The following is a 27,881-nucleotide window of genomic DNA, read 5'->3' as shown; positions in this document are numbered from 1 at the left end:
TGTATTTGTCATACTAATAATTTATATAATAAAGAAAATCAATACTTGGCAGTGTGTGACGATACGATATTGCCCCACAAAAATATTGTGATAGTTTGCTGTAGTGGTACTTCCCGTTAGCTGAACAGTTTTGTTTTAAGAACATCCTTAAACAAGTTAAAATCCATCCAGCTCGCAACTTAACCATTCTCTTAACAATCTCAAAGCTGCCTATGTTCCAAGTGACAGAGAAACCTAAATCAGCGAAGAGTAAGCAACGGAGGGAGGCCCGGAGGAGGCGCTGGTGTTTGTATGCTCGTATCGGTTCAGTTACTGCTGACTTGAAAAACGAAATCTTAATAATGAAGAGAGACACGCAGACGGCAATGGCAGCGATCAAAGCTAAAATACTAGCACTTGGCGAAACCATTGCAGAAGTTAAAAGAGCTGAGACCCAGCACTCTAATGACATCTCCGGGCTGCAGACTGAGTTGGCCCGCCTGACAGCAGAAACTGCCAGACTGTCAGGTAAAGGGGGATTTATGGTTAATAATAAATGAATAAATAATACATTTTATTTGTAACGCACTTTACATAGAAAACAAATCTCAAAGTGCTACAGAAGCAGTGTTGGGGGTCGTTACTCAAAAAAGTAATGTATTACACATTACACATTACTTAGGAAAAAAGTAATCGCTTACTTTACTTGATTACTCCCTGGAGAAAGTAATTAGTTACAATACTTGTTACATTACTAGTTACTCTGTAAAATTGCCTGAAATGCATTGTCACGTAATTTGAAAGTTAACAATATAGCATTAAACCTTACATATGTATAACAATCTTAAGGTAGGTATAGTTAACTAGATGGATATACCCAGAGTCGGCTTCATGAGGGGGCACCAGGGGGCAGTGCCACCCCACTTCATTCACTGTGCCCCCTCACTTGTATAAAAGCATATGTTTTCTCCCATCAGTGTAATTGTAGCGATGACTGAAATCCATTATGCTATTAGGCTGTTGCATGAGGTGTCAGGCCAGAGCTTCTTGTTCATTGCACAGCTGGTTCACAAGGTAGGCCCCTAAGCAGACTTCCCTCTTTCTCTCCTTAAGTATTTGCAGGGTTTCCGCCAGAGAAGTTGTTATGCCAGGTGGGGGGTGGTTACTGTGTGTAAAGTTGTTATGATTATATTACCTGCCCACTGGCCCACAGTCATTTAGTTCATTTTTGCATATCAGCGCCACATTCATCAAATAAAAAAAAATTGAATTTTTAAAATACTAAGCGTGTCATCAATACTTAGGAGAGTAGGACAACGGACGTTACAATTATAAACTGGAAGTGTGCGGTCCCTTTGCGCACAGAGTAGCAGAGTGAGACGTCTGTCCTCGCTCCTGCTATCTGCTGTAAACACATGAAGCTGCTCCCATGTCTCCCCGGGTCTCTGTACTTGTTTGCGGCAGAAACTCTCCCATCCTCTGGCTCGTCCCCGCATCTGTGTTCGCCGCTTACAGGTGTTGTGCCGTAGTAAGCACGCCTGCCGTGAAAAGTGGGGTGCTTTTCATGGCAGGCGTGCTTAATACGGCACAACACCGGCTGGACACGGAGGATGACCCGTTGGCAACAGCCTGAAGCCTATCATCACTAACTCTTAAGTAAGGGAAGATTTAGTGATGAATTTATGTAACGCAAGTAATGACTTAAGTGTTTGATAAGTAACTGTAATGTGATTGCTGCATTTAGGGACAGTAGTGCCTTACACTACTCGTTACTGAAAAAAGCCATTTTTGGCAGTTACACCCAACACTGTACTGAAGGCAGTGCAGATATGCTATGCTAAGAGTTACAAACGGACAACATGATAAAATACATCAAAAGGCTTTAGTAAAAAGGTAAGTCTAAGTTGCGTTAAAAAGATTCCACAGTCTGCGGTGCTCTCAGGTGGTCAGGGAGAGCATTCCACAGTCTAGGAGCAGCCAAGCAGAAGACCCGGTCTCCCATGGTGCGGAGTCTGGTCCTGGGGGGGTTATGGTGCAGGAATGATATCCGCATAATAGGAGTCCCAGAGGGAAAAGAGGGCCCTCATCCCACGGAGTTTGCTTCTCACCAGTGTGCCATCCAATGAACTGAGGCTCCTCTGAAGAGGAGCCACCTAGCGGAGGTGGAGTATATCCTACAAAAAGCATCTTAATTGAAGAACCTAAAGCACCAGACTGCCCACCAAATGTGGTAAGATGCCAAAGAGATTTCACTCTGGCCAGGGAGATAATGTGTAACATGCCGAGCGTCAGGTGCAGTAGCTTGCCCCGGCGAGGCTCATTGTCACCCCAGCGACCAACAACACACCTTCACCGACCCAAAGGGGGCTCTGGACTACTCAAAGCGTCACTTCGGGGCTCTGGAGACATGACGTCAATCAGTATGTCACCGTAGTGGACTGTTTTTTATTTTTCACTGACCCGTGTGCATGTTGCTGTTCTATGTTGGTGTTAATTTCTCTGTGTATTCTCAACTTGTAGCTCGTCTCGACACCAGCCTCAAATGCACTGCCTATACGTTATTAGATGGACTTATTTCTAGGGTTCCTACGTGTTATGTTTGAAACTATTTTTGATAGTTTCCTACAAAGTGTGCTGCCATCTTATCATGTGTTTACTTGTTTTTTGTATTCATATTTTTGAACTGGGGGGTTATTGGTGCTGTGATAGAGTATAGCACTTAGAGGTGTGCGCCTTTGTGCACCACAGCTGCAAGACTGTCTGAACGGCTGTAGCCATCGTTTGGGATGGAGACCTGGGTATGGGAGTGGTTGTCAGTGTTTGTTGTTTGCTGTTTGCTGCTTGTTGGGTTGGTTTTTTGTATCTCTTTTTTGTTTCTTTTCTTTCTCCCTTTTTGTTTTCTTTTTTCTCTCCCCCTCTTCTCTGTCTCTCTCTCTCATGGCGTAGCAATTGCTTGGGCCCCACACTCCAGTTTACACAGTTTAGATGGCTGACAGGGATCTGAGTCCAGATAGACCCACTTGCGAATTAAAGACCACCACAGGCCGAAGTATCGATATTTTGGCCAGGTGTTCCATTCAGGTTTTGACTCCAAAGCCAGAGGCGTTGCAATTGTAAGTGGTAAGACAGTACACTTCTCCACCTCTACTGTTATTTCTGACAAACATGGGAGATATTTAATTATTACTGGTACGCTTTGGCCGAAGTATCGATATTTTGGCCAGGTGTTCCATTCAGGTTTTGACTCCAAAGCCAGAGGCGTTGCAATTGTAAGTGGTAAGACAGTACACTTCTCCACCTCTACTGTTATTTCTGACAAACATGGGAGATATTTAATTATTACTGGTACGCTTTGGGATACTCCTGTTATACTAGTGAATGTCTATGCACCCAATTCTGATAATACTGCATTTGCCAACAATTTATTAAGTAAGATTCCCTCTTAACAACCACCTTTTGATATTTGGAGGGGACTGTAATTGTGTTATTGACCTATCTTTAGATTGCTCTACTTCCAATATGATGTCTCCATTTGCCATGGCAAAGTGTTTTTCAGATTTGAAAAATGGACAATTTTGTGAAGCAATCTCTGCCTCCATTAATGATTTTCTCACTTTCATCAAACAAGCTTCACCTCCTACTCCCTCCTATGGGATTCAATTAAGGCCTAATCTCAGAGGGCAAATTATTTCTTATTCTTCTTATCTTAACAAGATGCATAAGGCTAAACTGGATGAACTTTCTAAGGCCATACTCGAATTAGACCATCAGTGTGCTTTTAGTCCATCTCCAGTACTGTATAAACAGCAGCTGAACCTCCAATCCGAATTTAACCTCCTGTCCACTAGAGATGCAGAACATTTGCTTCTGAGCTTACATGGCACACTTTATAAGCACTGTAACAGGGCAGGTCAGCTGCTGGCACACCGATTAAAATGCCTTGCTGCCTCCCCATTAATTCCAAAGATTCTAGATTCCTCTAATAATTCGATTGGTGACCCCTCAGATATTAATGATACTTTTCACATCTTTTTATTACTCCCTTTATAGGTCAGCGGTCCCATCAAACACTGCAAACATGAACCAGTTTTTGGATCAATTAGTGACTCCCTCAGTCACACCTGAGGTTGCAGATGGCCTTGATTCCCCCTTAACCCTGGACAAGGTTGTTCAAGCTATTACATCAATGCAGAGCAGTAAGGCCCTAGGCCCCAACGGGTTTTCTTCCGAGTTTTTTAAAAGATTCCATGCCAAATTGGCCCCTCTGCTTTCATCTATGTACAACAAATCTCTTGACAAGGGATTACTGCCACCCGCTTTGACACAGGCATCTATAGCTTTACGCCTCAAAAAGGGAGGAGATGCTACTATGTGTAGTTCTTACAGGCCACTCGGCCTCCTTAATGTAGATGTAAAGATACTAGCTAAGGTCCTTGCGCAGCGGCTGGAGGTAGTCCTACCAGAAATCATATCCGAGGAACAAACTGGTTTTATAACAGGACGATACTCATTCTTTAACATATGTTCACACTTCAACATAATTATATTAAATTATTATTATTTATTTAATTATTATTTAGAATTTACTCTAAGAAATTCTCTGCCTCCCATGAACCAATTATCACCCTTGACGCAGAAAAGGCGTGTGTCATCGCATTGAATGGGAGTATCTATTTTCTGTCCTTAAGAAATTCTGCTTTGGTAACAACTTTTGCTCTTGGATTCGCCTTTTGTACACATCCCCCAAGCCTGCATCTGCACCAATGACACCAGCTTGAATTATCTTGCCCTTGAACGTGGTACATATCAGGGTTGCCCCCTCTCCCCTCTCCTGTTCACACTGGCCATTGAGCCTCTTTCTGCAGCTCTACATGCTTATACCTCTGTTGAAGGTGTGACACGAGAGGGTGTGGAACAAAGGCTATCCTTGTATGCAGACGATTTATTACTCTATGTCAAAAATCCTATTGCCTCTGTCACAACAATATTGTCAATTCAAGAGAATTTTGTCTCCTCCTCTGGATACAAGCTTAATATTCAGATCAGCAAATGTTTTCCAATAAATCCAGCCAAGCTTCAGCTCCAGCAGACCAATTTGCCTTTCCAGATATGCCGCTCTGGTTTCACATACCTATGTGTGAAGGTAACTTGCTCATTACCAGTGTTGGGCAAGTTACTCAGAAAAAGTAATTAGTTACTTTACTTTTATTACTCCTCAAAAAAGTAATAAAATTACTTTACTTATTACTTGGTATCAAAAGTATTCAGTTACTTTACTCGTTACTTTACTATATTACCCCCCCCACCCCCTCCACCCCCATCCCCTAGTTGTTTAGTCTGACTCATCAATATGCTCACAATATTAGCTTTTTTATCATTTTTTTTATTTATAAAAGGGCAGTCATAGAATGAAAATATGTCTCCCGATATAGCGGGGACGCTAATTTCTGTCTCACATATGACATACAGAACTGGTTAAACAATACGGCTTCATAACTGAGCAGTATTCCGGCAGGAATTGGTGTTCCCTTTCGTTTAGGCACTTGATGCCAAGCTTTACGCACAGGGAATTCAGTTCATTCATTGGAATTTCGGTGATTCTCGCAACAGCCTCGTAGAAGGAATTCCACCTTGTGGATGATGGTACCAATAGCTTTCTGTGGCTGACTTCTTCCACATGTTCTGATGCAACTGTGGACCGACTTGCCTTTGTCCAAAGGGCTGTACATTTTGCAATACTATTCCTATATATAGTCTTTGTCTCTGCACTAGCTATTAAGTATTTTTCAACATCAGTTGTGGAAATTAGATTAATTGTGTTCGAGGCACATCTGTAGTGTGGAGGTAGTGTATACTGCTGGCCATCAGACTCGGCGAGGACTTGTGCAACATCTGTAAAAGTGATGTCCTCCTCGTCATGGACCTCATCTTGCTCAGAATCCGAATCTATAGGTTGAGGTTGGTATACTTTAAAAGCCTTGGTGAAATTTGAGCCATTGTCTGTCACAGTGGCAACAGCTTTGCCGTGCAGTCCATACGATGCATGAATTTGTTCGATTTCTGCGCCAGTCACATCAAACGTGTGCCTACCTCGGATTCTTTTACGTGCAAGGGCGGCCTTGTTGTGTTTCAGAGTTGAGCTGCTAATCCAGTAAACTGTAACACCCATAAAGCTTTTGTTGTTAGCTGTCCAAATGTCCGCAGTGGTGGACACAAGTCTACCTCTCTGAGTGTGGCCCTCAAGTTCGATTCCATCACCGCATGCTCTCTCTCCAAGTAGACCGCAAATGTCTTTCTCTGTGGCAGCTTGGCGTTGCTCCTTGTCGGTATCTTGTCTATAATGTGGCGAAATGAGGGGGAGTCAACGGTGGAAATGGGTAACATTTCTTCTACTGTATATCCAGCAACGAGCTTCTTCAGATTATCTCCGTTTAACGGTGCAGCATCGTGTCTTGCTGCGTTGAAATCTAGTTTCTGTTGTTTGGCACTGGTAGTAGGCCTATCCTCTTCCTCTGTCTCCCCAGCAGGGTTTTTCGTGACAAGTTTGATGTTGCTGTGCAGCCGTAACAGGTGCTTCATCAAATTCGACGTGGTGTTTTTTGTGCTTGCAAGTATTTTGCTGCCACCACAGAGCTTACAGTGGACGCCAATATTCTTTGCATCTCTGATGGAGACACACTCAAAATAATGGGAGTATTTCCAGCTGTCAAACGCCGTGTCCTCTGGCTCTTCATTCTCCATGCTGCTTAACTGTCGCGGACGTGACCTGAGTCTGACCCGACCTGACTAGCCGTGAGCCACGTCATAATCTAAGTTTAAGACAAAAAACAACAACAAAAAAACCCACTTTTTTTGTTAGGCAGTATCGCAGCTTTACTTTGCTTAGTAACTGTAATAAAATTACTGTTTGGGAAATTGTAATACTTTACTTGTTACTGGGTAAAGTAGTAAAATTACAGTGTCCATCACTGCTCATTACCCACCCTTTTCTCTGCAAACTTCATTCCCCTCATCATTCAAATGAAATCAGACCTCCATAGGTAGGGTAATCTACCACTGTAGCTCATAGATGGGATTAATGCTGTTAAAATGAATATCTTACCAAAATTTCTGTATTTATTTCAGTCCATTCCAATACTTTTACCCCAATCTTTTTTTAAGTCAATTAACCAAACCATCACTACGTTCATCTGGGGAGGTGTGGTGCCTAGGGTCAATAGATCCTTACTTCAGAGATGCAAACTGCAAACTTTGGAGTGTGAGACCGGATGGCAGCGTGAGACCGCGAGACCACTGTGGGATTTTGAGATTCAACATGGCGGCGCCTAGCTGCTAGATTAGATATCAACAAACTAGCCAAACAAATATAATTACCTAACGGGTGACAACTCCAGCCTGCACCATCAGCCAGAGTGGAGGACCTAGAAGAGTTTATCGATCAATACTACTACGAGTGCGTCATGGAGGGTCCTGCCGACAACCCCAATAAGAGGAAGAAAACCGACTCAGCCACCGATACACAAGACTTGTTATCCTCCGAATTTAGCATCTTGGAATCCATCAACAAGAAGCTAGAAGTGCTCGGTATGCTTCACCAGGAGATAAAAGACCTGAAGGTAAGCTTGAAGTTCACTTACCAGCAGATTAGCAACCTGCAGCAAAACAACGCTGAACTCCGCTCCACCTTAGCGGCGGTCACGTCAGATGTAGATCTTCTCAAAAAGGAAAATAAACTCCTTAAGGAAACTGTCCTCGACGTGCAGTCCAGAAGTATGAGAGACAATTTAATCATTTCTGGCATCCCGGAGAGCACACCAGACAACCCAGAAGTCCAGGTAAAAAAGTTCATGGTGATGGCCCTCAAGATCCCGACGGAGACTGTCAACAACATCACCTTTCACCGCGTCCACAGGCTTGGACCCCGAGGAGGCCAGCGTCCTTGTCCGATCATCGCCAAATTCGAACATTATCAGCAGAAAATGCTCGTTAAGAGTAAAGGACGAGAGCTAAAAGGCACTTCATTCGGTATGAACGATCAGTTCCCCAGGGAAATCAACGAGAGGCGTAAAGTGTTATATCCCATTTTAAAAGAGCACAGGCAGAAGGGAAATAGGACCTCTCTTGTGGTTGACAAATTATACATAGATGGGCAGCTGTTCCGCCACTCTACCACCACCCCATGGCTCTTCTAAGTGAGATAAGTGCCCCTAAAACCACAAAACAAAGTAGAACCATAGCTTAATTGTATCATAAAAGGAATTAAAAAATAAATAAATAAATAAAAAGATGCGTGTATACATGTATATATATATTGGGGCTGCACTATTCTTGAAATAAATAAATAAATATATGTATGTATATTTCATTCAAAATGGTACTCTGACACATTTCTCCTGCAACAGATAATTAAGCATTCTTGCGATTGCAATGCAATTAATCATGCGGCCCTGGTATGTATGTATGTATATATGTATATATGCAGGTGTATATGTATGTACATGTGGTTATATGGATATATATATATATATATATATATATATATATATATATGTATATGTATGTATGTGTGTGTATGTATGTATGTATGTATGTATACATGTATGTGTATGTATGTATGTATATATATATATATATATATATATATATATATATATATATATATATATAATGAACACAACACTGACTTATTGAAAAGGAAAAAAAGGAAAAAAAAAAAATCTCACAGGGTGTGAATGTACACTTCACATACCCCACCCAGCATTCTCCCTTTACTTCTCTATTTTTTTCCCTCCATCATGTCACACCTAAACTTGGTTTCCTGGAATGTACATGGCATCCGCTCACAGGCGAAAAAAATTAAAGTGATGGACTTTGTCACAAGATTGAAAACAGATATTTTTCTCCTACAAGAAACCCACTTGCTAAAGTCAGAAGAAAAATCTCTTAAAGATCCAAATTTTAATCAAATTTTTTCATCCTGCTATAACAACAGACAAAGAGGTGTCTCTATCATGGTCCACAAGAGACTACCATTTACTTTAAACAGCACGGTAACAGACCCAGAAGGCCACTACATCATTGTTCAGGCAACAATCTTTAACAAATTATATACAATCGTTAATCTGTATGCCCCTAATAATGATGATCCAGCCTTCTTTCACACAATCTTCTCTTTACTATCTAACCTATCAGACAGCTCGACAACTATAATTGGAGGAGACTTTAACACAGTCCTAAATGCTTCATTAGACCAACCTAGCAACTCAGTACACACAAAGCAATCACAATCGGCTAAGGTAATACAGGAATACATGGATGATTTTGGGCTTGGCGATGGCTGGAGACTCAAATACCCATTGAAGAGGGAATATACTTTGTTCTCTCCTGTGCATCGCTCATTTTCAAGAATTGACTTTTTTCTCTTAAATAACTCCATCTCACAAAAAATTACCACAAAAATACACCCGATCATTATCAGCGACCATGCACCAATATCACTCAATCTGCAAATAGAAACCATCCATAAACGGCCCCCAACATGGCGCTTTAATATCTCTTTACTCAAAGACCCAGACTTTGACAAAATGGTGAGACGGGAGTGGGCAAACTTTCTCGAAGACAATGACTCTCCAACTTTATCTCCATCTTTAATATGGGAAACTGGGAAGGCAGTAATCAGAGGAAAAATTATATCATACTCCTCCTACAAGAAGAAAAAGGAATTGCAAGCAGAAAAAAACATTGAGGAAAAAATTAAACAACTAACACAGGAATATGCACACAATCCAAGTGATCAAGTATGGACCCAATTACAGTGTACAAAATCGCAACTGGACAATATTCTATCAAAGAAAACTGAATTTATCATACAACAACTAAGATATAATAATTTTGAACACAGTAACAAATCAGGAAAATTTTTGGCTAATCAGCTCCAACGCAATAAAGAAAAATCTCTGATACCAACAATCCAGGGGCCGTCCGGAAATTATACACAATCTCCTCAGGAGATCAATCAGATTTTCTATTCTTTCTACCATAACTTATATTCAACAGTAAACAATCCAAACCCAGAAGATATTCAGGCTTTTCTCGATAACCTAAATTTACCTCAGTTATCCATGGAAATATGTTAGACGCCCCCCTGACTATTAATGACCTGCAGAGCGCATTAGACAAAATGCCAACAGGTAAGGCTCCAGGTCCAGACGGCTTTCCTGCCGAATTTATAAAACATTTCTGGACAATATTAGCACCACTTTTCATCAGGACAGTGACAGAGATCAAAAAGAATGGAGGTATAAGACCTCACATGAATACAGCAGCAATCAAATTATTACTAAAGCCAGACAAAGACTCCACACTTCCTTCTAGCTACCGTCCTCTATCACTAATTAACAGTGATATCAAAATTATCTCAAAGGCACTTGCTTCTAGACTGGAGAAAATAATCGCATCAATAATTCATAATGATCAAACGGGATTCATTAATGGCAGACACTCAAGCAATAATGTCAGAAGAGTTCTTAATCTGATAAGTAAAGCACAACGCGTTAATACAAAAGCAATTATTTTGTCACTTGATGCAGAAAAAGCCTTCGACAAGGTCAACTGGTCCTTCCTATTTGCCACCCTGAGTGGATTTGGCTTTGGAGAGTCATTTATCCAGTGGGTATCAGCCTTATACAATTCCCCTAAGGCCATAGTCATCACCAACGGGATCACATCTAAAAGCTTCATTTTGCAGAGAGGAACCAGACAAGAGTGCCCACTCTCGCCTCTACTGTTTGCAATATTCATCGAATCATTGGCTATGGCAGTCCGTCAGAACAGCAAGATCATAGGTATCCATTCCGCCAATTCAGAGCATAAAATTAATCTATATGCCGACGACATTTTACTTTATCTACAAGAACCGAAATCGTCTTTACATGAAGTATTTAATCTCATAACACATTTTTCTAAACTTTCGGACTACTCCATCAACTGGTCCAAATCGACAATAATGCCAGTAACGTAGAACTCTTGGAATCCTGCAGACCAAAAATTTTCTCTCCCTGCGGGCAACATAAGATATCTTGGCATAAATATTTCACCCAAACTATCAGACCTGGTCCACCTGAACTTTAGCCTGCTGCTAGATAAGATCTGTGGTGACCTGAAGCGCTGGAATAATCTTCCCATCTCCCTCCTGGGACGAATAGCCACAGTTAAGATGAAAATTCTACCCCAAATTAACTATTTTTTTTCCATGATTCCATTCACACCCACATCAAAATGGTTCCTGTCATTAGATTCTGCAATTATAAAATTCTACTCAAAGAACAAAACAGCAAAAATTAGCCTAAGCACCCTTCAGAAAAACAAATTGGAAGGGGGATTGGACGCTCCTAACTTTAAACATTACTATTTAGCTAACCAGCTACAGTACCTATTGAAATGGTTATATCCTAACGAAGACTACAACTCCTGGCTCGAACTAGAACAGGCGGACTGCAACAATATAAAACTCTCTGACCTCCCGTTTATCACCACTACACTCAGACGTCATAACTGTTTTAAGAACCCAATGATTGCTTCCACCTTATCAACCTGGTGGAAAACACTAGAAATCACAAACTCTCCGATAGAACCTTGCTTGCTCTCTCCAATTTGGCACAACCCGGATTTTGAAATTAACAAAAGACCTCTCCATTTTAGCACATGGGAGATGAAGGGAGTAACTCATCTCCATCACCTTTTCCAAGACAATATACTTATGACATACACAAACTTATTTCAAACTTTTGAAATAAGAAATGGCAATTTTCTACAATATTTACAATTGATAAAAACAATCAAGAGGAGAATTCCAGCGCCTCAGGACACTTTGCAGCCACCAGAATTTGCCAAACATATTACAAAGCTTTCTCCGAGTAATAAGAAGAACCTTTCTAAGATTTATAAATTACTGTCAAAGACCAGTTCTATACATTTATCAACTTTAAAATGGGAAAAAGAACTGGGTGTATCACCGGACCCTGACTTCTGGACTCACATATGCAAAAATACATTTAAGATGACAAGACACACTAATATACAACTTATCCAATTTAAAGTACTCCACAGAACACACATCACCCAACAAAAGATGAATAGAATGGGCTTTAGTCAATCTGACACATGCACTCAGTGTACTCAGAACACTGCAGACACCTACTTTCATGCACTCTGGTTATGTTCACCCGTCCAGCACTTCTGGTCTACAGTCACCCAAAAACTCTCCTCCATTTTGGACTGCAGGATCCCATTATCTCCCAACCTGTGCTTAATTGGTGACCTGATGACAATTGACCTCCCAAACAGCCACTGCAACTCTCTTCTTGTAGCTCTCGCCATCGCCAAGAAAACAATCCTAGTCAACTGGAAAGATAAACAGACCCTCAACATCAACCATTGGCTGAATCTCCTTGTAGAACATATTTCGCTGGAGAAAATATCTGCTGGCCACAGAAACCAATTAACATACTTTACAGAAAAATGGTCACCATTTATTCACTCACTAAACGTGTCTGTATAGTGCCACTCAGCCTGTGAGCATATGCCACCTGTACATATAAATATTACAACTCAAGAAAGACTGTTGTGTAATATGTAACGTGTTTCTGTTAATGATGTAACCCCTAATCCCTCTATCTCTCTCACCACAATATACCACAGCGGTTCATCAGAACTCAAGGTCTTAAGCATGTGTTAGGTGCACCTTCTTCCCCTTGAATCCGGGCCTGCTCCCTGGCTCTGTGGGGGATTGCGGGGCCGGGCGGTTTCCCCTGGGGGCGGGTGCGTCTGGACTGCTCGCCCTGTGTGCCTGGGGGGGGCGGGGTCTCCTCGTGCTCCCTGGGCCTGGGGCGGCGTGGCCGGTCCCCCCTGGGGGGTTGTTTCCGCCCCTGGTGGTGTGGGGTGGGTGGGCTCCTCCTCCCCCCCCCCCTTCGCTCCGCTCCTGCCCTTCCCCCTCCCTCCTCCCTCCCCCCTCTCCCCGTCCCTCCCTGCTCCTCTCTCCTGGCCTCGGGTGGGCCCGGGGTCCTCCCCTGGGTTGCGGGGCCTGGCGTGGGGGCTGGGTGCTGCCCGCGGGGGGTGTTCTGGTGCTGCACAGTGTGGGCCTGCCCGTTGGTGTGCGGCCGCCGGTAGGGGGCGGGTCGGATGGGCTGGGGGTCCGGCTTTGGGTCTGTGGCGGTCTGGGGGGGTACTGGCGGGGTTGCGGGTTGGTCTGTGCTCCTGCGCGTCGGTGTTCGGGGGGGCTGGGTGGGGCCCGTCGTCCGTGCACCCTGGTGGCGCACCTTGTCCTTCTGCTGGGGGCCGATTTGCTGCGGGCGGTGTGGCCCAGGTCGACGCTGCAGTTGCCAGGGGGGCGGGGTTAGGTGGGGGCCCGTTGGGTTTCCTTGGGGCCCGCCTGGCCTGCTGTCCATGGGCGCTAGGGGCCTCGCGTTCCCGGGGTCTGGTTGGCGCCACCTCCTAGCCCCTCCCATCCATCCCTCCAGCCCTCGGGCCGGGCCTACACTGGCCTGGCCTCCTAAACCACATTTAGTTCACTCACCACACATTGCACAGTTTTAATGCACCACATACACTCACTCTTCGAGGTGCAGACCACGGATGGATTGGGGGGCTTCATAATGGGGCAGGCTATGGGACAGTGGTGTCCGGTAGCCCTCCATGCTGCCCCCCAGCCCATCCTTATCTGTTCTCCAATTTTAAAGCACCACATATACCTACATCTTGGGGACAGATGGGAACAGGTTCCAGGTGCCTTATGGCTGCACGGGCTGCAGGACAGCAGTGTGCTGTAGCCATCAGCCTTGCCCCCACCTGTCTCCTATGTCCCTCAATTTTAATGCACCACATCACACTTATGGGCACTCACATTCACATTCACGGTGTAGGGTTAATGTTTCTCCGTCAGGGATCGGAGAATCATAGTAAGAGGGGGGGTGGTGGGTTTACACACACTGTAGATACGCATGGCGTGGCTAGTGGGGCCCGGCCCTCCTGGGCTGAGGGTTGGAGCCAGGGAGCCCATTTACATCATGGTGGTTTGGCTGGGTTCCCGGTGTCTGGGGGGTCCCGTGGACCTGTGGCGGGTGGGCTGGGTGGCGCCCTGGGGGCTCTGTGGGTTCCTGCCGGGGTTCTGCCTCCTGACCGGCTGTGGTTTATGGGCCCTCTGCTATGGGGTCCCGATGGGGGATTGACTGTTCATGGCGGTCCGCTCTCTCCTGTGTGTTGGTGGGGGCCCGTCCTGGGGGGTTCGGGCAGGTGGCCCTTCGCGGTCCCCTGGTTCCCGATGCGCCGGGGACATATGCCTTGCAGTATCACCGCCTCCTTGCCTCCCTCGTCCGCCCGGGCCTGGGTGGGCTCTCATTACTGTCCGGTCCAGCGTCTGCTGGTGGCCGGCGCCTGGTGCGGGCCCGTCCGGTGCGGTGCTGGTTCTCTCCTTGGGTCGGGAGCGATCCCTGGTGCGTCCGTGGGTGGGGGCGGGCGGGTGGTCAGAGGCGGGTGGTGGTTGGGGGGGGGGGGGGTCCGCGGTGGGGGGGCGGGCCCTCCTGCCCCGCCTGTCTGGGGTGTGTCTCTGGCTCTCTGGGGGTGCCGGCCTTCGCCGCCCTGGGTCCTTGGGCCTGCGTGGTGTCCTGCAGCCTCTGCGGCTCCCTGGTCTTGGGGTCTGGGCGCTCCTGCGGTCTTGGGGTGCCATACCGCCCCCCTTCCCCCGCAGGGCTGGCCCTGGACCCTGGTGATGGTTTTCATAAACACATTGGGAGGGTTCAAATACACACATGCATGTTCGATACTTCAGCTCCGTGACGCATCGCAAAGAACCGATGGGATCACTCCAAAGGGGCCCACTTGCTTCTCAAACCTACCACACCCCGCTGGCAACTCTTCTCTGCAATTGGGCTTTCCCCCTCCACCAAGACTCTCACATTTTTGGTGTTCAGTATAGACTTCTCTTTTGTTTTTGTTTTTCAGTACAGTATAGTAGACATGTATATGTTTATTTTCGATAATCTGCATGGAGCACAACCACCTCAAGGCCGCAATACATCAGCTACACTGCCTGTTTCTCCCGTTTTTTTTTTTCGTTTGTTGTTTATTTGTTTGTTTTTCCTCCTTCTTCTCCGCATGCACTGTCACTATATAACTCAGGACTTAAGCACCTGCCCCCTCCCCCTTGCTTGTTTCCTTACTTTCCCCTTGACACACTTTGGTGTCTCAAGGCCCTCTCTGACTCATATTAGGAAGTTTTTCCAATAAAGGCTGATAGGCTAGTCTCCAGGCAGGGTGGGTGACGGTCACAACCACGCATTATGGGTATAAAATACTTGACTGCAAGATTAACAGTGCATCAATCTTCACAAGAAGCTTACACCCTTTAGTGGCGCTAAGCTATGAAGACCAATGCAGACAAGTATAAAAAAAAAAAAAAAAAAAAAAAAAAAATAGAGATGCAAACTGAGTGGGGGACTTGCACTACCTAACTTTTTATACTATTATTGGGCAGTGAATATCGAGAATTTCCTGTTCTGGCTATATGCTCCAGATACTCCATGGTGCCAACTAGAGACCCAATCTCTCACTTCGACATCGCAACACAAGACAATGAGAGTAAACTGACAAGAAGCGCATAATTGTTTTATGTCGATTATTTTGTTTTCATAATCGTTGAAAGCCCAAATCGTAATCTAATTAAAATTTGATTAATCAAGCAGCCCTACTACTGAGTGAAGTTTAGTATATATCAGTCAGTCCTCCAGTCCTCCAGTCCTCTGTCCTCCTGTCCACCTTTCCTCCATTCCTCTGTCTGTCCTGCTCCCTCTCTGCTGATGTGATTCACTGTGTGCAGGTAACATTAGCGCAGGTAGAGAGAGGAGGGGCTGTTTGTCGCAGCCAGCAGCTAAGTTTAAAAGTATTTGCCCAATTTTACGATAAGTGTCAAACTAAGTTAGCCTATATACAGACAGCTGTAAGTTTAGCTTATTAGTAACAATTTGTTATCAGCCAAATTAGCATGCTGTCTAAATCAGCATGTAAGACGTTAGTGACGGTGGGTGAGAAACTGTGGACGGAGCATATTGATATCACTGTCTACATGTTTACATGTTCATGCTCGCTGAACACATGTATTGATAAATTATTGGCCTCTTACTCGCTAAGGTTTAATTTCACATACAGTAATGAGTGTAGCTGCCGTCAACTGGAGTAATTTTTGAGTAATCTTCACTTTGTTTCCAACGCAGCCGATCGGCTGTTCACCGGTTGTGTTTGTCATATCGTGTGTGTGTGTATGTGTGAATGTGTGTATGTGAAGGTGGTCGGCCCTGGCACAGAGCGCAGATGAGAGGCTGCAGGATGATAATTAATTCAACCAAAATACTGATAAAAGAACCGATACCACTAGAGCTTATCAATATTACGGTCTTTGATATTTTAGCCCCAGGGCAAATTTAGTACTGGGTTTCAGAACCCATCCCCACTGGCTTCCAAATTCTCTTTACCTCCATCCCATCTTTTCTGTTATTTTCAGGTCAGGCACTATGTTTCCTAACTTTCCTGCTCTACTGCCAAAAGAGCCTTGGGAGGCCCTTATAATATTACTGCCCAGACAGAGGGCATCCATTCCCCACATCTACTCATTTTTTTTAAAGATATTTTTTGGGGCATTTTGGCCTTTAATCGATAGGACAGACAAGCGTGAAAGGGGGGGGGAGAGAGAGGGAGTAACATGCAGCAAAGGGCCACGGGCCACGAGTCAAACCCAGGCCACTGCAGCAACAGCCTTGTACATAGGGCGCCTGCTCTACCACTAAGCCACCGACGCCCCATCTACTCATTTATTATGTCAATGGACCCACACTCTATAACTAAAATAAAAACTACCTGGGTACAAGAGATAGGGGTTGAACTGGCTGAGGAATAGTGGTATAAAGCAATTGATAGAGTGGGAACCACAACCTCTTGTACTTGTCATGGGCTCATCCAGTTCAGAGTTTTATATAGATTGGGTTTCTCCAAATCCAGGCTATCCAAGATATATCCAAATGTAAAATTGCAAGCCTGTTAGCATTCAATCTTTGAAACCGTCTCTGGTGTTCTCAAGATCAGTCTGCAACTGTGCCCCATAACAGCCATCTTTGGTGTCCCCACTGATCTGTCCTCATTAAACTCTACGCAAATAGACATTGTCGCTTTCTCAACCTTACTGGCACGTCGCAGATGGACAGTCTCAAATGGAAGTCCTCACTGCCACCCTTCATTTCTACTTGGCTTACAGATGTGATGTTCTTTCTCAATCTTGAGAAAATTAAATATTTTCTGAGGGTTTAAAATGACAAATTTGTCTCAAAGTGGCAATCCTTCACTGCCTTGCAGAAGCTCCCTTCAGATGACGGACCCGTAGCTTGTGCCCCCTATGCCCCATATGTTATGTCACCCTCTTACTTAGCTGGGCACCTGTATACCATTACATGATTGATGGCTTATGGTACAGTCAGGGTGCACTTTTCTGCTACCTCTACCAATGAATGATGCTTTTACTGCATGTGACAATTTTGATTTAATTATTTTTTTGTATCATTTTTGTTTTCGTACAGTATATCTTTTTATTTATTTTATTGCATTTCTATTTATGTTATTACTTTCTCCATCTTTCCTCCTATTGTTACAGGTTGTGGGAGGGGGGTGGGTGTGGCTGTTGTTCACTGTGTTGCCCTGTAACTATGGCAAAATTTCAATAGAAATATATATATTAAAAAAAAAAACACTATTCACAGTCATGTAAACATCCCACCATGCACCAGTGCCTCCTCTAAAAAATGTAATGTATGACTGAATGCAAAACAGACATGCTGAGGTAGGTAACAAGATGAAAAACTGACTAAAAATGATCTGTGTTTATGGGGACTTATTTATTCACTAGTATGACAGTTTATTGAATCAATCAGAAAATGAACTTTTGTTTCTCACATGAAAATTTCTCAGTGAGATTTGTTCAGTCCTGCAAACTCTGCCCTGGTGGTTCTGGGCCATGACACACACCAAGCCAGCGGTTGGCTGTTGGCCAGTATTGGGCTGACATACCACAAAAACTAGGGTGACAGACACTCTGTCACCCTAGTTTTTGCGGTGTTTCCCGCACCGTTGCTTCTAGTTGGCCCTTGTCCGTTTTTTTCAGCTGATTCAGCATGTTGAATAGGCAGCAGAGCCAGTTGATGAGAGGACTCATTTCTGATTGGCTGTTCAACATGAGCAAATCAGTGCACAAGAGGAGAAGCCAGAGTTAAAGATAGCAAACAAACCACTAAAGTCAAGAGGGATTGAGGTCAAAACAAACGTATAAATATGTAAATATAATTTGTTTTTCAGCATCGGGTTGTGTTGTTATTGTGCTAACTGGCTAATAAGCACCTTGAATCTGAACTGTCGGTCTGCTGGTTACCCTTTTTGGATGACAAATACAGACTACCGCTGCCTGCTGCTGTGGAAAGTTATTTCCTGTTACTCAGGGGCAGAATGAACATGCTGTTTGCTGTTGGCTGTAGCCTTTGTGGTCTGTTCAAGTGCAACTTTTTTGCCAAGACACAGGTGATGTGATGCAACAAAACAGTCAGTCTTTGCCGCTAGTTCCTTGATGTCTGTTTGGTGTGTCTGGGCCTAGGGGTTTCTTACTGACAGGTTTCTCATTTACAACAATCCAAGTTCATGATACCTTAATTATGCACATTTATAGTATTTACAAATGAAGAAACTTGCTGGAAACCACTTAAAACTGTGAATTGTGGAGTTAGACCATTGAACTGTTTTTCACCATTTCTGTGTCCAGGATTTTTTGGGCAGGGCTGAAAGCCTGCTTGATGACACAATGGAGCAACTCTTAGCATAAGCCCTGCCCATACACCAAGTAAGAACTACAGCCGTTGAGTTTTGTTGTCTGAGAAGATGAATCAAAATGACCATTCTGTTGCAGAGTGAGAAGAATGAATGTTGATTTTCGGGCAGGTCAGTATCCTCTGGCTCTGACTTTGATTCTTGCTCTGGTGGCTCAAACATGTCAGTCCAAAAAAGCTGCTAGATGGAGCATCCATTTAAGTGCTACAGTTAAATGAGGCTACAGCTTTCCTGCCAGTAGGCATGGCTTCAGCACATTCAGTGGACGCGCCCCCAGTGTCTCAGAGCAGACAATACTCCCTATTTTTTCATGATTTTGAAATGTATTTTTATATACTTGCTGACTTTTTAATCATTCTGATTTGGCTGGGTGCTTAATAACACATTTTCCTGTGGTGTAACGAACTCATTACACTTTTTTTTTTTTCTTCACCCGGACTTTAATGTTACCTCTCCAGCCTTGGGGTTTTGAACTGTAGTGTAGGCCAACTGAGTTTGTTTTAACCTGGCTCTTAGCCAGTGACTAGCTTTTACAGTCTGGCAACTCTGCAGTGAAGAATGGTCAGGAGACTTTGTGAAAATGTTGCATTAAACAGGTGCTTTATTTCTTCTGTGCAGAGAACACAAGACGTGCTATAGTGGAAACTGAACTTATCTAGACACTTTTTGCTGACCGCTGTAGCTGTAGAAAAGCATGTGCTTCACTGCATCTGTGGCACTTGCTGGCCCTGTACTTCTCTACAAACAAACGCTGCCAGACTACGTTACAAAACATGTAACCTGTCTTAAAGGGGAAGGAGTGGCTTGTAATATTATAAGGGATAATGCACCCAAAAATGAAAATTCAGCCATTATCTACTAACCCATATGCCGATGGAGGCTCAGGTGAAGTTTTAGAGTCCTCACAACACTTCCGGAGATCCAAAGGGAGAGAGGGAAGCAACACAACTCCACCTAATGGAGGCTTACGGCGCCCCAGATTCAAATGTCCAAAAACACATAATTGAAACCACAAAATATCTCCATACTGCTCGTCCGTAGTGATCCAAGTGTCCTGAAGCCCCAACATAAAAAGTTGTTTGGAAAAACGTCATTTGAATGCTGTTTTTAGCCTCATTGTAGCCTGTAGCTCTAACCGCCTCTCTGTGCACTGCATTCACATGTGCGCACTTGCACGAGACCGTGAGACATGGGCACGGCGTTCATGTGTGTTCACGTGCTTTCGCTGGTCTCACGCAAGCGCACACACATGAGCGTGGTGCACAGAGAATCTAGGGGTGCCGTAAGCCTCCATTAGGTAGAGTTGTGTTGCTACCCCCTCTCCCTCTGGATCTCCGGAAGTGTTGTGAGGACTCTAAAACTTCACCTAAGCCTCCATCAGCATATGGGTGAGTAGAAAATGGGTGAATTTTCATTTTTGGGTGAACTATCCCTTTAATCATGAAAAATGAGAACAATGTGGGTTTTCCTTTTTTATCAACAAGCAAAGCAAAGTTGTAACATGACATGTTTTAATTATATGCATTACTTGACATTGCAAGTCCTGCGATGCAACTATTGCACATACACACATTGCAATGTCGATGCAGAAATCAAATATCACGCAGCCCTACCGGGGACTGTGGTAGAGGAGCTAAATGTAGACCCTGGTACATGCAGTCTAAAGGGTCCTGAAAAAGTTCCTGTGGTGGAAATTGTCTGTTAACAAGAATGAAACAGAGCCTTAGCAGTTTCTGACCACCCTATGCAAGAAGCATTCATTGTCAAAATCTTTGGGTGCCCTAACCCCCACTCCTTTCTCTCCATTTCCTGTTATTCTTTCCTGTCATCTATCAAATAAAAGAATAAATAACTATCCATCTGTCCATTTTTCATACTCAACCATCTATGTCAAGCAAGAGACCAGAGCAAATTTGTTCATAGTGTTCTGTGATTAATTTCAGTTTTTGAGGCATACTTTTTCTATCTGCAGGTGGAACGTCCATCTTTCTCAATTGAGAGCCTAAGAAGACACACTTCAGACTCTAAGATGAACAGCCTCTCACCGAAGGGTAAAACCGCCTCTAGATTTTAAAGGACAACTTCAGTATTTTTCAACCTGGGCCCTATTTCCCCATGTGTATGTGTGCGTATGATTCATGGGTACAACTTGTTCTAAAATTGGTTCAGTATTGAGGGAGGCGAATGCAGCCAGCAGCCGTGAAACGAGCTAAAACGGTAACGGGGGCAAATGCGTCCCGTATAAGTTTGCGCATTAAAAGTGCTTATTTTCGCCACTGACCGTTTCAGATCGTCAGTGCTATGAGTGCTATGAGTAGAGTCAGCTGCCAATCAGTGTTGGAGCAGAGAGGGGGAGGGCTGCCCCGCTGGGTACTGTAAGTGAGTATGTGTGTATGAAGTGTATGTGTTACGCTAGAAGAGTCAGAGGACGGAGTCTTGTACGTGCTACCCCCTGGAGTGTTACCAGAGTTTTTGGAGTGCTCAAATAAAAGGGCCTTTTTCCCGAACGCAAGAACAGGATGTCGCGCAACACCCTGTACAGCTTTCACAGGCTGCCTTTGTCGGACGGCGAGATGCTGAAGTTGTGGCTAGTTGTGCTACAAATGGATGCTAACACTCCTGTCCAGACACTGCACCTTGCAGACCATCAGGTCTGCAGTACTCACTTCTCCCAAGATGACTACTGCCAGCCGAAGAAGAGAAGACATCCAATCCCGAAAGACCTCTTCCTCAAGAAAACGGCTATCCCACGAGTAGAGAGAGCTACAGAGTGGAGCAAAGCTCGTGACATCACACAGCCCAGAGGTAAGGGAAAGGCTAAGTTAGTATGCTATTTACAGAGATAACACTGGCAATCTGAACCGGTCAGTGGCGAAAAAACACACACTTCATACACACATACTCACTTACAGTACCCAGCGGGGCAGCCCTCCCCCTCTCTGCTCCAACACTGACTGACAGCTGACTCCACTCATAGCACTCATAGCACTGGCAATCTGAACCAGTCAGTGGCGAAAACTTATACGAGACGCATTTGCCCCTGTTACCGTTTTAGCTCGTTTCGCGGCTCCAGTTGCATCCACCTCCCTCAATACTGAACCAATTTTAGAACAAGTTGTACCTATGAATCATACGTACACATACACATGGGGAAATAGGGCCCAGGTTGAAAAATACAGAAGTTGTCCTTTAAGTTCTCTGACCAGGAGCCAAGCTATAGAGTCTTGTTAGTCTTGTTAGTCCTGGTCAATACACAGATATGTTTTCAGTGGATGTTGCTGGTGATGCTAAATCTGCTGCAGAAACCTGCACAGGACTGATTTTTAAGACCTGCTCTCAAACAGGCACTGTGCTGTGCAGTAGCTCAGTCCATAGGGACTTGGGTTGGGAACTGGAGGGTCGTCTGTTCGAGTCCCTGTCCGGACCAAATATGGAGTGTGGACTGGTGGCTGGAGAGGTGCCAGTTCACCTCCTGGGCACTGCCGAGGTGCCCTCGAGCAAGGCACCGAACCCCCCAACCGCTCGGGGCGCCTCACCAAAGGCAGCCCCCTCACTCTGACATCTCTCCACTTTGTGCATGTATAGGTCCTGTTTGTGCATGTGTGTGTCTTTCGGACCTGTGTGTAATTGACAGCAAGAGTGAAAAAACTGAATTTCCCCTCAGGGGGATTAATAAAGTATATAAAATTAAAATTAAATTAAAAAAAATAAATAACACACCTGCGCAGCCACATTGCCTGACCAAATCCTATGATAACCGCACACTGTTCAAATAACTCAGATATGCAGCATGTTTAAAGTGATCATTTTTGGACATTTCATACATGTGAAACTAAAATAATATATTCCAAAATAAAGACAATTAGAAATACAATTCAAATTGATATTTTTTTTCTACTTTCCTATTAATGAGCAGAGCATCTCCACAGTAAACATGTCTGTTGTTAACACACGTGATTGAAACAGCTCTCATATTCCATCTGGAGACAGAGCTGACACACAAAGTCAGCAGTCAGAGAATTAACATTTTTAACATTTTTTCCTGGTGTTTGTCTGTGTCCAGCTGACCGTGTCTTGACTGTGTGTTCCATCAGAGTTAAAAGCCCAGCAGGAGCCAATGCTGACCTGTGAACTGTGTGGTAGGGTCGATTTCGCCTACGTCTTCAAAAGGTCCAAGAGGTTCTGTTCTACAGTGTGTGCCAAACGGTAAGGCAGTGCAGGAAAGACATTACTGTCTCATAATTTCCCTCATTTCCACAATTTCCTCTGTGGTGAAAATTGTGTCCTGATCAAATTTTTTGGATCCAATCCTCATTTGAGTAATGTTGTAAATCTGCAGATACAGAGTCCAAACTGATGCTTGTTACTAACCTCAATGTTGATTAAAGGTTCTGTATGTAACTTTCAGAAAATCCTTGTTGACACCAGTGGCTGTTAAGTGAACTGCAGTCATCAATAGCCCCTTTTCCATGGCAGTAACTGTTATCATTTACCCGGGATTTTGAAAAACCTCAACACTTTTCCACCGAAATTACCAGGGGAAAAAAATCTTTCCCTCAACCCCAAACTTTCCCTGAAAAAAGTACCTAATAGGGGGGTAGGACTTTTCAGATTCCCTGGAATTCTTGAGGGGCAGGGCGGTGTGCTGAAGAATGCTTATTGGTGGAGCACACACTTGCAGCATTCCGCACATCCGTGCCAGTGTGGCTGCAAACTTTATTTCATTTCTACAAGCTTCAATTCATTTGTGTTTTGATCAAGGATGGGTACCGAAACCTGGTACTAAATAAGCCCCCGGGGCTAAATTATCAAAGACCGTAGCATTGATAAGTGCTAACTAGACCTGTCACGATAACAAATTTTGCTGGGTGATTAATTGCATCAGAAATTATTGCGATAAGCAATAATATTGTGTAATATTGTGCTTTTGAGACCATTTTTAGTATTGTTGTAATTTTGCTGTTTTTAGACCATTTTTTAAACTTACATAATGATAATAAAGGCATATTGATGCAAATACACCCTTTTAAAGAGAAATAAACATTTATTCAACAAGAATATTTAGGAATGCAAAAAAGAAAATTTAAATATCCGAAATAACACGTAAAAATATCAAAATAAATAAATAAATACAAAAAAATAGACTCAGTCTCTCACTCTCAGGTGTGCGGTTAAGTTGGTCGTATTCGCTCTTTTTGTTGAGATGGTTTTAGAACAAACCCGGCACACCGGCTCGTCCAAATTACTGGGCTTCCCTCTGTCTTTTGGTTTAAATCCAAAATACTCCCACACAGCGGCCGTGGCATTTGGTTTAGGAACAAGTTCCATGTCTTTCTTTTATGCTCAACTGTTTTTTTCTCCGCCTCATCTCCCCCTCACGAAGATCGCAGTGAGTGTGTGTGTGTGTGTGTGTGTGTGTGTGTGTGTGTGGCAGAGTCCTGCACTGGGTCGGGTACCCGCGTGTACCCGACGGGTACCTGCAAAAACAGCTGATTTGCGGGTGGTTTTTAAAAAAAACATTTTTTCCCGGGTTCGGATCTGGGTGGAAAAAATAACATGCGGGTCGGATTGCGGGTTTTAGATAAACACATCAGTCATTAGTTCGGTAAACTACAGATAACTATCTTGGTCATTATTTACTCTCTGAGGATCGCCTCCGCTATTTCGCAACGGTCATTGGTTCAGCTGTTTACATGCGTTTCACCATCTAATAACACAATTTGTGATTGGACGACAGAATCAACATGGCTGCCACCGTCTAACAAGCGCCACTTCCAAAACAGTAAATAATTATTTAGGTATTTTAGAAATAAGTGGATAAAACGTACAAGTATCACTTTATAATGTTTCTGAAGTGTTTCCCTGATGGATTACTTCTCTCCTTGATGGATTATAAAAACACGTGACGGCTCGTAACTGCTGAACGTCGCTCTGGACAGAAAGTAAGTCTATTATTACACATGTAAAGTTCCTTTACATAGATTAAAAGTTTAAAAGCATTAAACGTAACAAACGAGTGCTTTTACACTCGTATGGGAGAAGAACACAGAGGGTTGATGATGGAGCTGAAGTCAGGTTTTTATTGTGAGAGCTGCTTAATTCAGGTCATTGTTTACTTACTGGCACCTTAACTGTGGCGATGTGCTGTTCAATATTCAGCCAATATGACCCAAAATGATCACTTTAAATCCGGGTTACGGGTCAGGCTGCGGGTCGTGTTTCAACGGGTCGGACCGGGTTGCAGTACTAATTGGCCTGATGCGCGGGTTTGCGGTTCAGGTGCGGGTTTGTACGTCCCCGGGGCGGGGCGGATCTTGAAAACTGAACCCGTGCAGGACTCTGGTGTGTGTGTGTGTGTGTTTGTGTGTGTGTGTAGCCCATAGCCCCGCCTCCCCCACAGAGACAAAGACACTTGATGACAAGAGCTAACCCTCCATTCATTACGCTAATGAACCAACTCACCTGGCTGCCAGACGATGCACGGCAGTGAACGCTCTTGTCGACCAGTCTCTTTGGTGGAGACAGACGAGAAAAACAAACACACATGAGTATGGCAATTAATCGCGGCCGGAAAAGTTACCGTCTCCCTTTTAATTTACCATGCAATTAACCGACTTATCGCATATCACGACAGGCCTAGTGCTTTTGGTTCTTTTGTGCCAGCGCTGAACTCCTACACACACACACACACACACACACGCCTACACGACATGGTAACTGGTGAACAGCCAAGCGGCTGCAGTGGAAACAAAGTGAAGGTAACACAAAAATGACTCCAGTTGACTGCAGCTACACTCATTACTGTAAGTGACATTAAACCTTAGCGAGTAAGAAGCAAATACTTTATCAATACATGTGTTCAGCAAGCATGAACATGTAAACGTGTAGACAGAGATATTCAGTATGCTCTGTCCACAGTCTCTCATTCACCGACACTAACGTTATGTTTTACACAAGGACAGCATGCTAGTTCAGCTAATAGAGACTTTTTTCCAGAACTTTGAGGTGCGGTGGAAAAGCAAACCACTCAGATTACAAGGAATTCTTTTACCCAGGTAAATAAATTCCTGGGAATAAAATTTCCTGGAAATGTTGGTGGAAAAGGGGCTGTTGTTGCTCTCGCTCACACTTAGAAACGAACGAGCACCTGGGCCAGTATTTCGAAACACTTAATCTAGATTAGAATTATCAGAATGGGTTTAAATCTCAAAACTAGGTATTTCAAAACAAGGACCCAGTTGTTTGAAAGTGATCTGATCGGATTTCGGCTATTAGATTGGATCAAATCTTGGAAAGGAAAAAGTTTAAAAAACAGATTTGATCATGTAATTCTGTCTTGGTTTTGATCTGGATCAAACCCTCAGTGTGTGTTGTTCTGTAGTTTTTAGTAGGATTGAAATTACTTTGTTCCAAAACATTGGAATTGTCCTGAAGCTAGGAGAATGGTGATTTCAGAGTGGATTTCAGTAACAAAATGTTACAGACCTTTTAAATTTGTCAAATGTATGTACACATTTTTTTATTTATTTATTGCACTTGATTTGTTAACCATTGCAGTAATAAAGAAGACAAAGTGGACATTAGGCTTTGCCTGCGTCCAGACCTTTGAATCTACCCACTCCACTGAGTTTTAGTTGACTGATTTGTCTAGCATTGTGACATGAAACAGCAGTTTCTCAGTTAAAATAAAAAACAATCCAGTGAACACTGCAGGGGGACAAGTGATCAGCTAATGACAGACACGACTGATGCCATTGTCAAGCTGTGCGTCAAAACCAATAAGGAGTAACAACAAAATGGCAAGCACTATAGACAAGACAGACACTGCTATTGAGGCTGTTCTAAATCAACATGCCTCCTTAGTATTGCCTGAAATTGAAATTACCTTCAAGCAGGTAGCCCTGATGTAATGGAAATGCAAATCCCTGTTGCGCTGGGCTGATGGCCCAAACCAAACCAAGCCAGCACATGACTGTCAAGTGATAGAACGTTTAGTATCAGGCCTGGGTCTTAAAGACTGAATTTCAGCTTACCATGTTAACTTTCTTTGTAGCTACAATGTTGGATGCACAAAGAGAATGGGTCTCTTCCCAAACCGTAAAACCACCCTGGAGAAACAAAGAGCACTGAATGGAAACTACAAAAACTGCAGTTTAGAATCTAAGAAGAAGGTGAGAAACAGTGAGCTTTTGACTTTTAATTTCTAATGTTATTTTGTGCTGTCCAGTACTGTAAAGGGTAACTGCCCTTTATGTAACAAGAAACCTGCTTTTTTAAAAAAAAAAATCCAGTGTGTCTTCTTTATCTGACTTATAGCTGTGATCAGATCTCTATGTTAGATCATGTCATCATGTCTGAGGCAAATATCATTTAAGTCTTGGCTCCCCTCAGCTCAGTCTTTTCTGAAACCCATCTGTCTGCTACCTCTGTGCAGAAGCCTGCTGCTGCTGCTGCTCCTCCTCCTCCTCCTCCTCCTCCTCCTCCTCCTCCTCCTCTGTCCACTGGTCACTCGCTCCAGCCTGCACAGGGAGAGTCCAGCCAATGTTCAGACTTGTCTGGCTACAAAAGACCCCCATCCCCCCTGTTGGCCACCCAGCCCCACAGCTTTCTGCCCAGTGACCCCAGCCAGTGGAACATAGAGGACGTCTACGAGTTCATCTCCTCTCTGCCAGGTGGGCATTGCCTCAGCTGTTACAGGCTCATTCATAACAAAATGTGCAGATTTTAGTGGCACCTTTGCCTTAAGTGTCAGTGTATAGGTGACAGGAAATGATGGAAGAGAGAGGAGGCATGCAATACAGGTCCCTAGTTAGACTCCAACCTGAGATGCTGATTTTGCGTGTACATCACCTGATGAGAAACTGAAAACCTATTTTCAGTTTCTCACTGTAAGCGATGAATACTCTGTTTTCTGTCAAATTACAAACAAATGAAAAACTTGTAGTGAAATGCTCACTATGACAAGTTAGTATTAAATATTGCCTTGTTGT

General features: G+C 43.8%; 1 protein-coding gene across 2 annotated transcripts in view; it reads left to right on the top strand.

Annotated features, from left to right (window-relative positions):
• LOC117258869 (polyhomeotic-like protein 2) overlaps window positions 1-27,881 on the top strand; it is a 49,057-nt gene that overhangs the window by 3,283 nt on the left and 17,893 nt on the right. For both annotated transcript variants that reach the window (XM_033630075.2, XM_033630074.2), the window contains exons 3-6: window positions 20,864-20,942; window positions 22,986-23,097; window positions 26,945-27,062; window positions 27,326-27,563. In XM_033630075.2, coding sequence (XP_033485966.2) covers window positions 20,864-20,942; window positions 22,986-23,097; window positions 26,945-27,062; window positions 27,326-27,563 — 547 coding nt within the window. The remainder of the gene's footprint in view (window positions 1-20,863; window positions 20,943-22,985; window positions 23,098-26,944; window positions 27,063-27,325; window positions 27,564-27,881) is intronic.

The sequence above is a fragment of the Epinephelus lanceolatus genome, chromosome 8 (assembly GCF_041903045.1).
Source record: "Epinephelus lanceolatus isolate andai-2023 chromosome 8, ASM4190304v1, whole genome shotgun sequence".
Classification (NCBI taxonomy): Eukaryota; Metazoa; Chordata; class Actinopteri; order Perciformes; family Serranidae; genus Epinephelus; species Epinephelus lanceolatus.
This window is presented reverse-complemented; position numbering and strand designations above follow the sequence as displayed.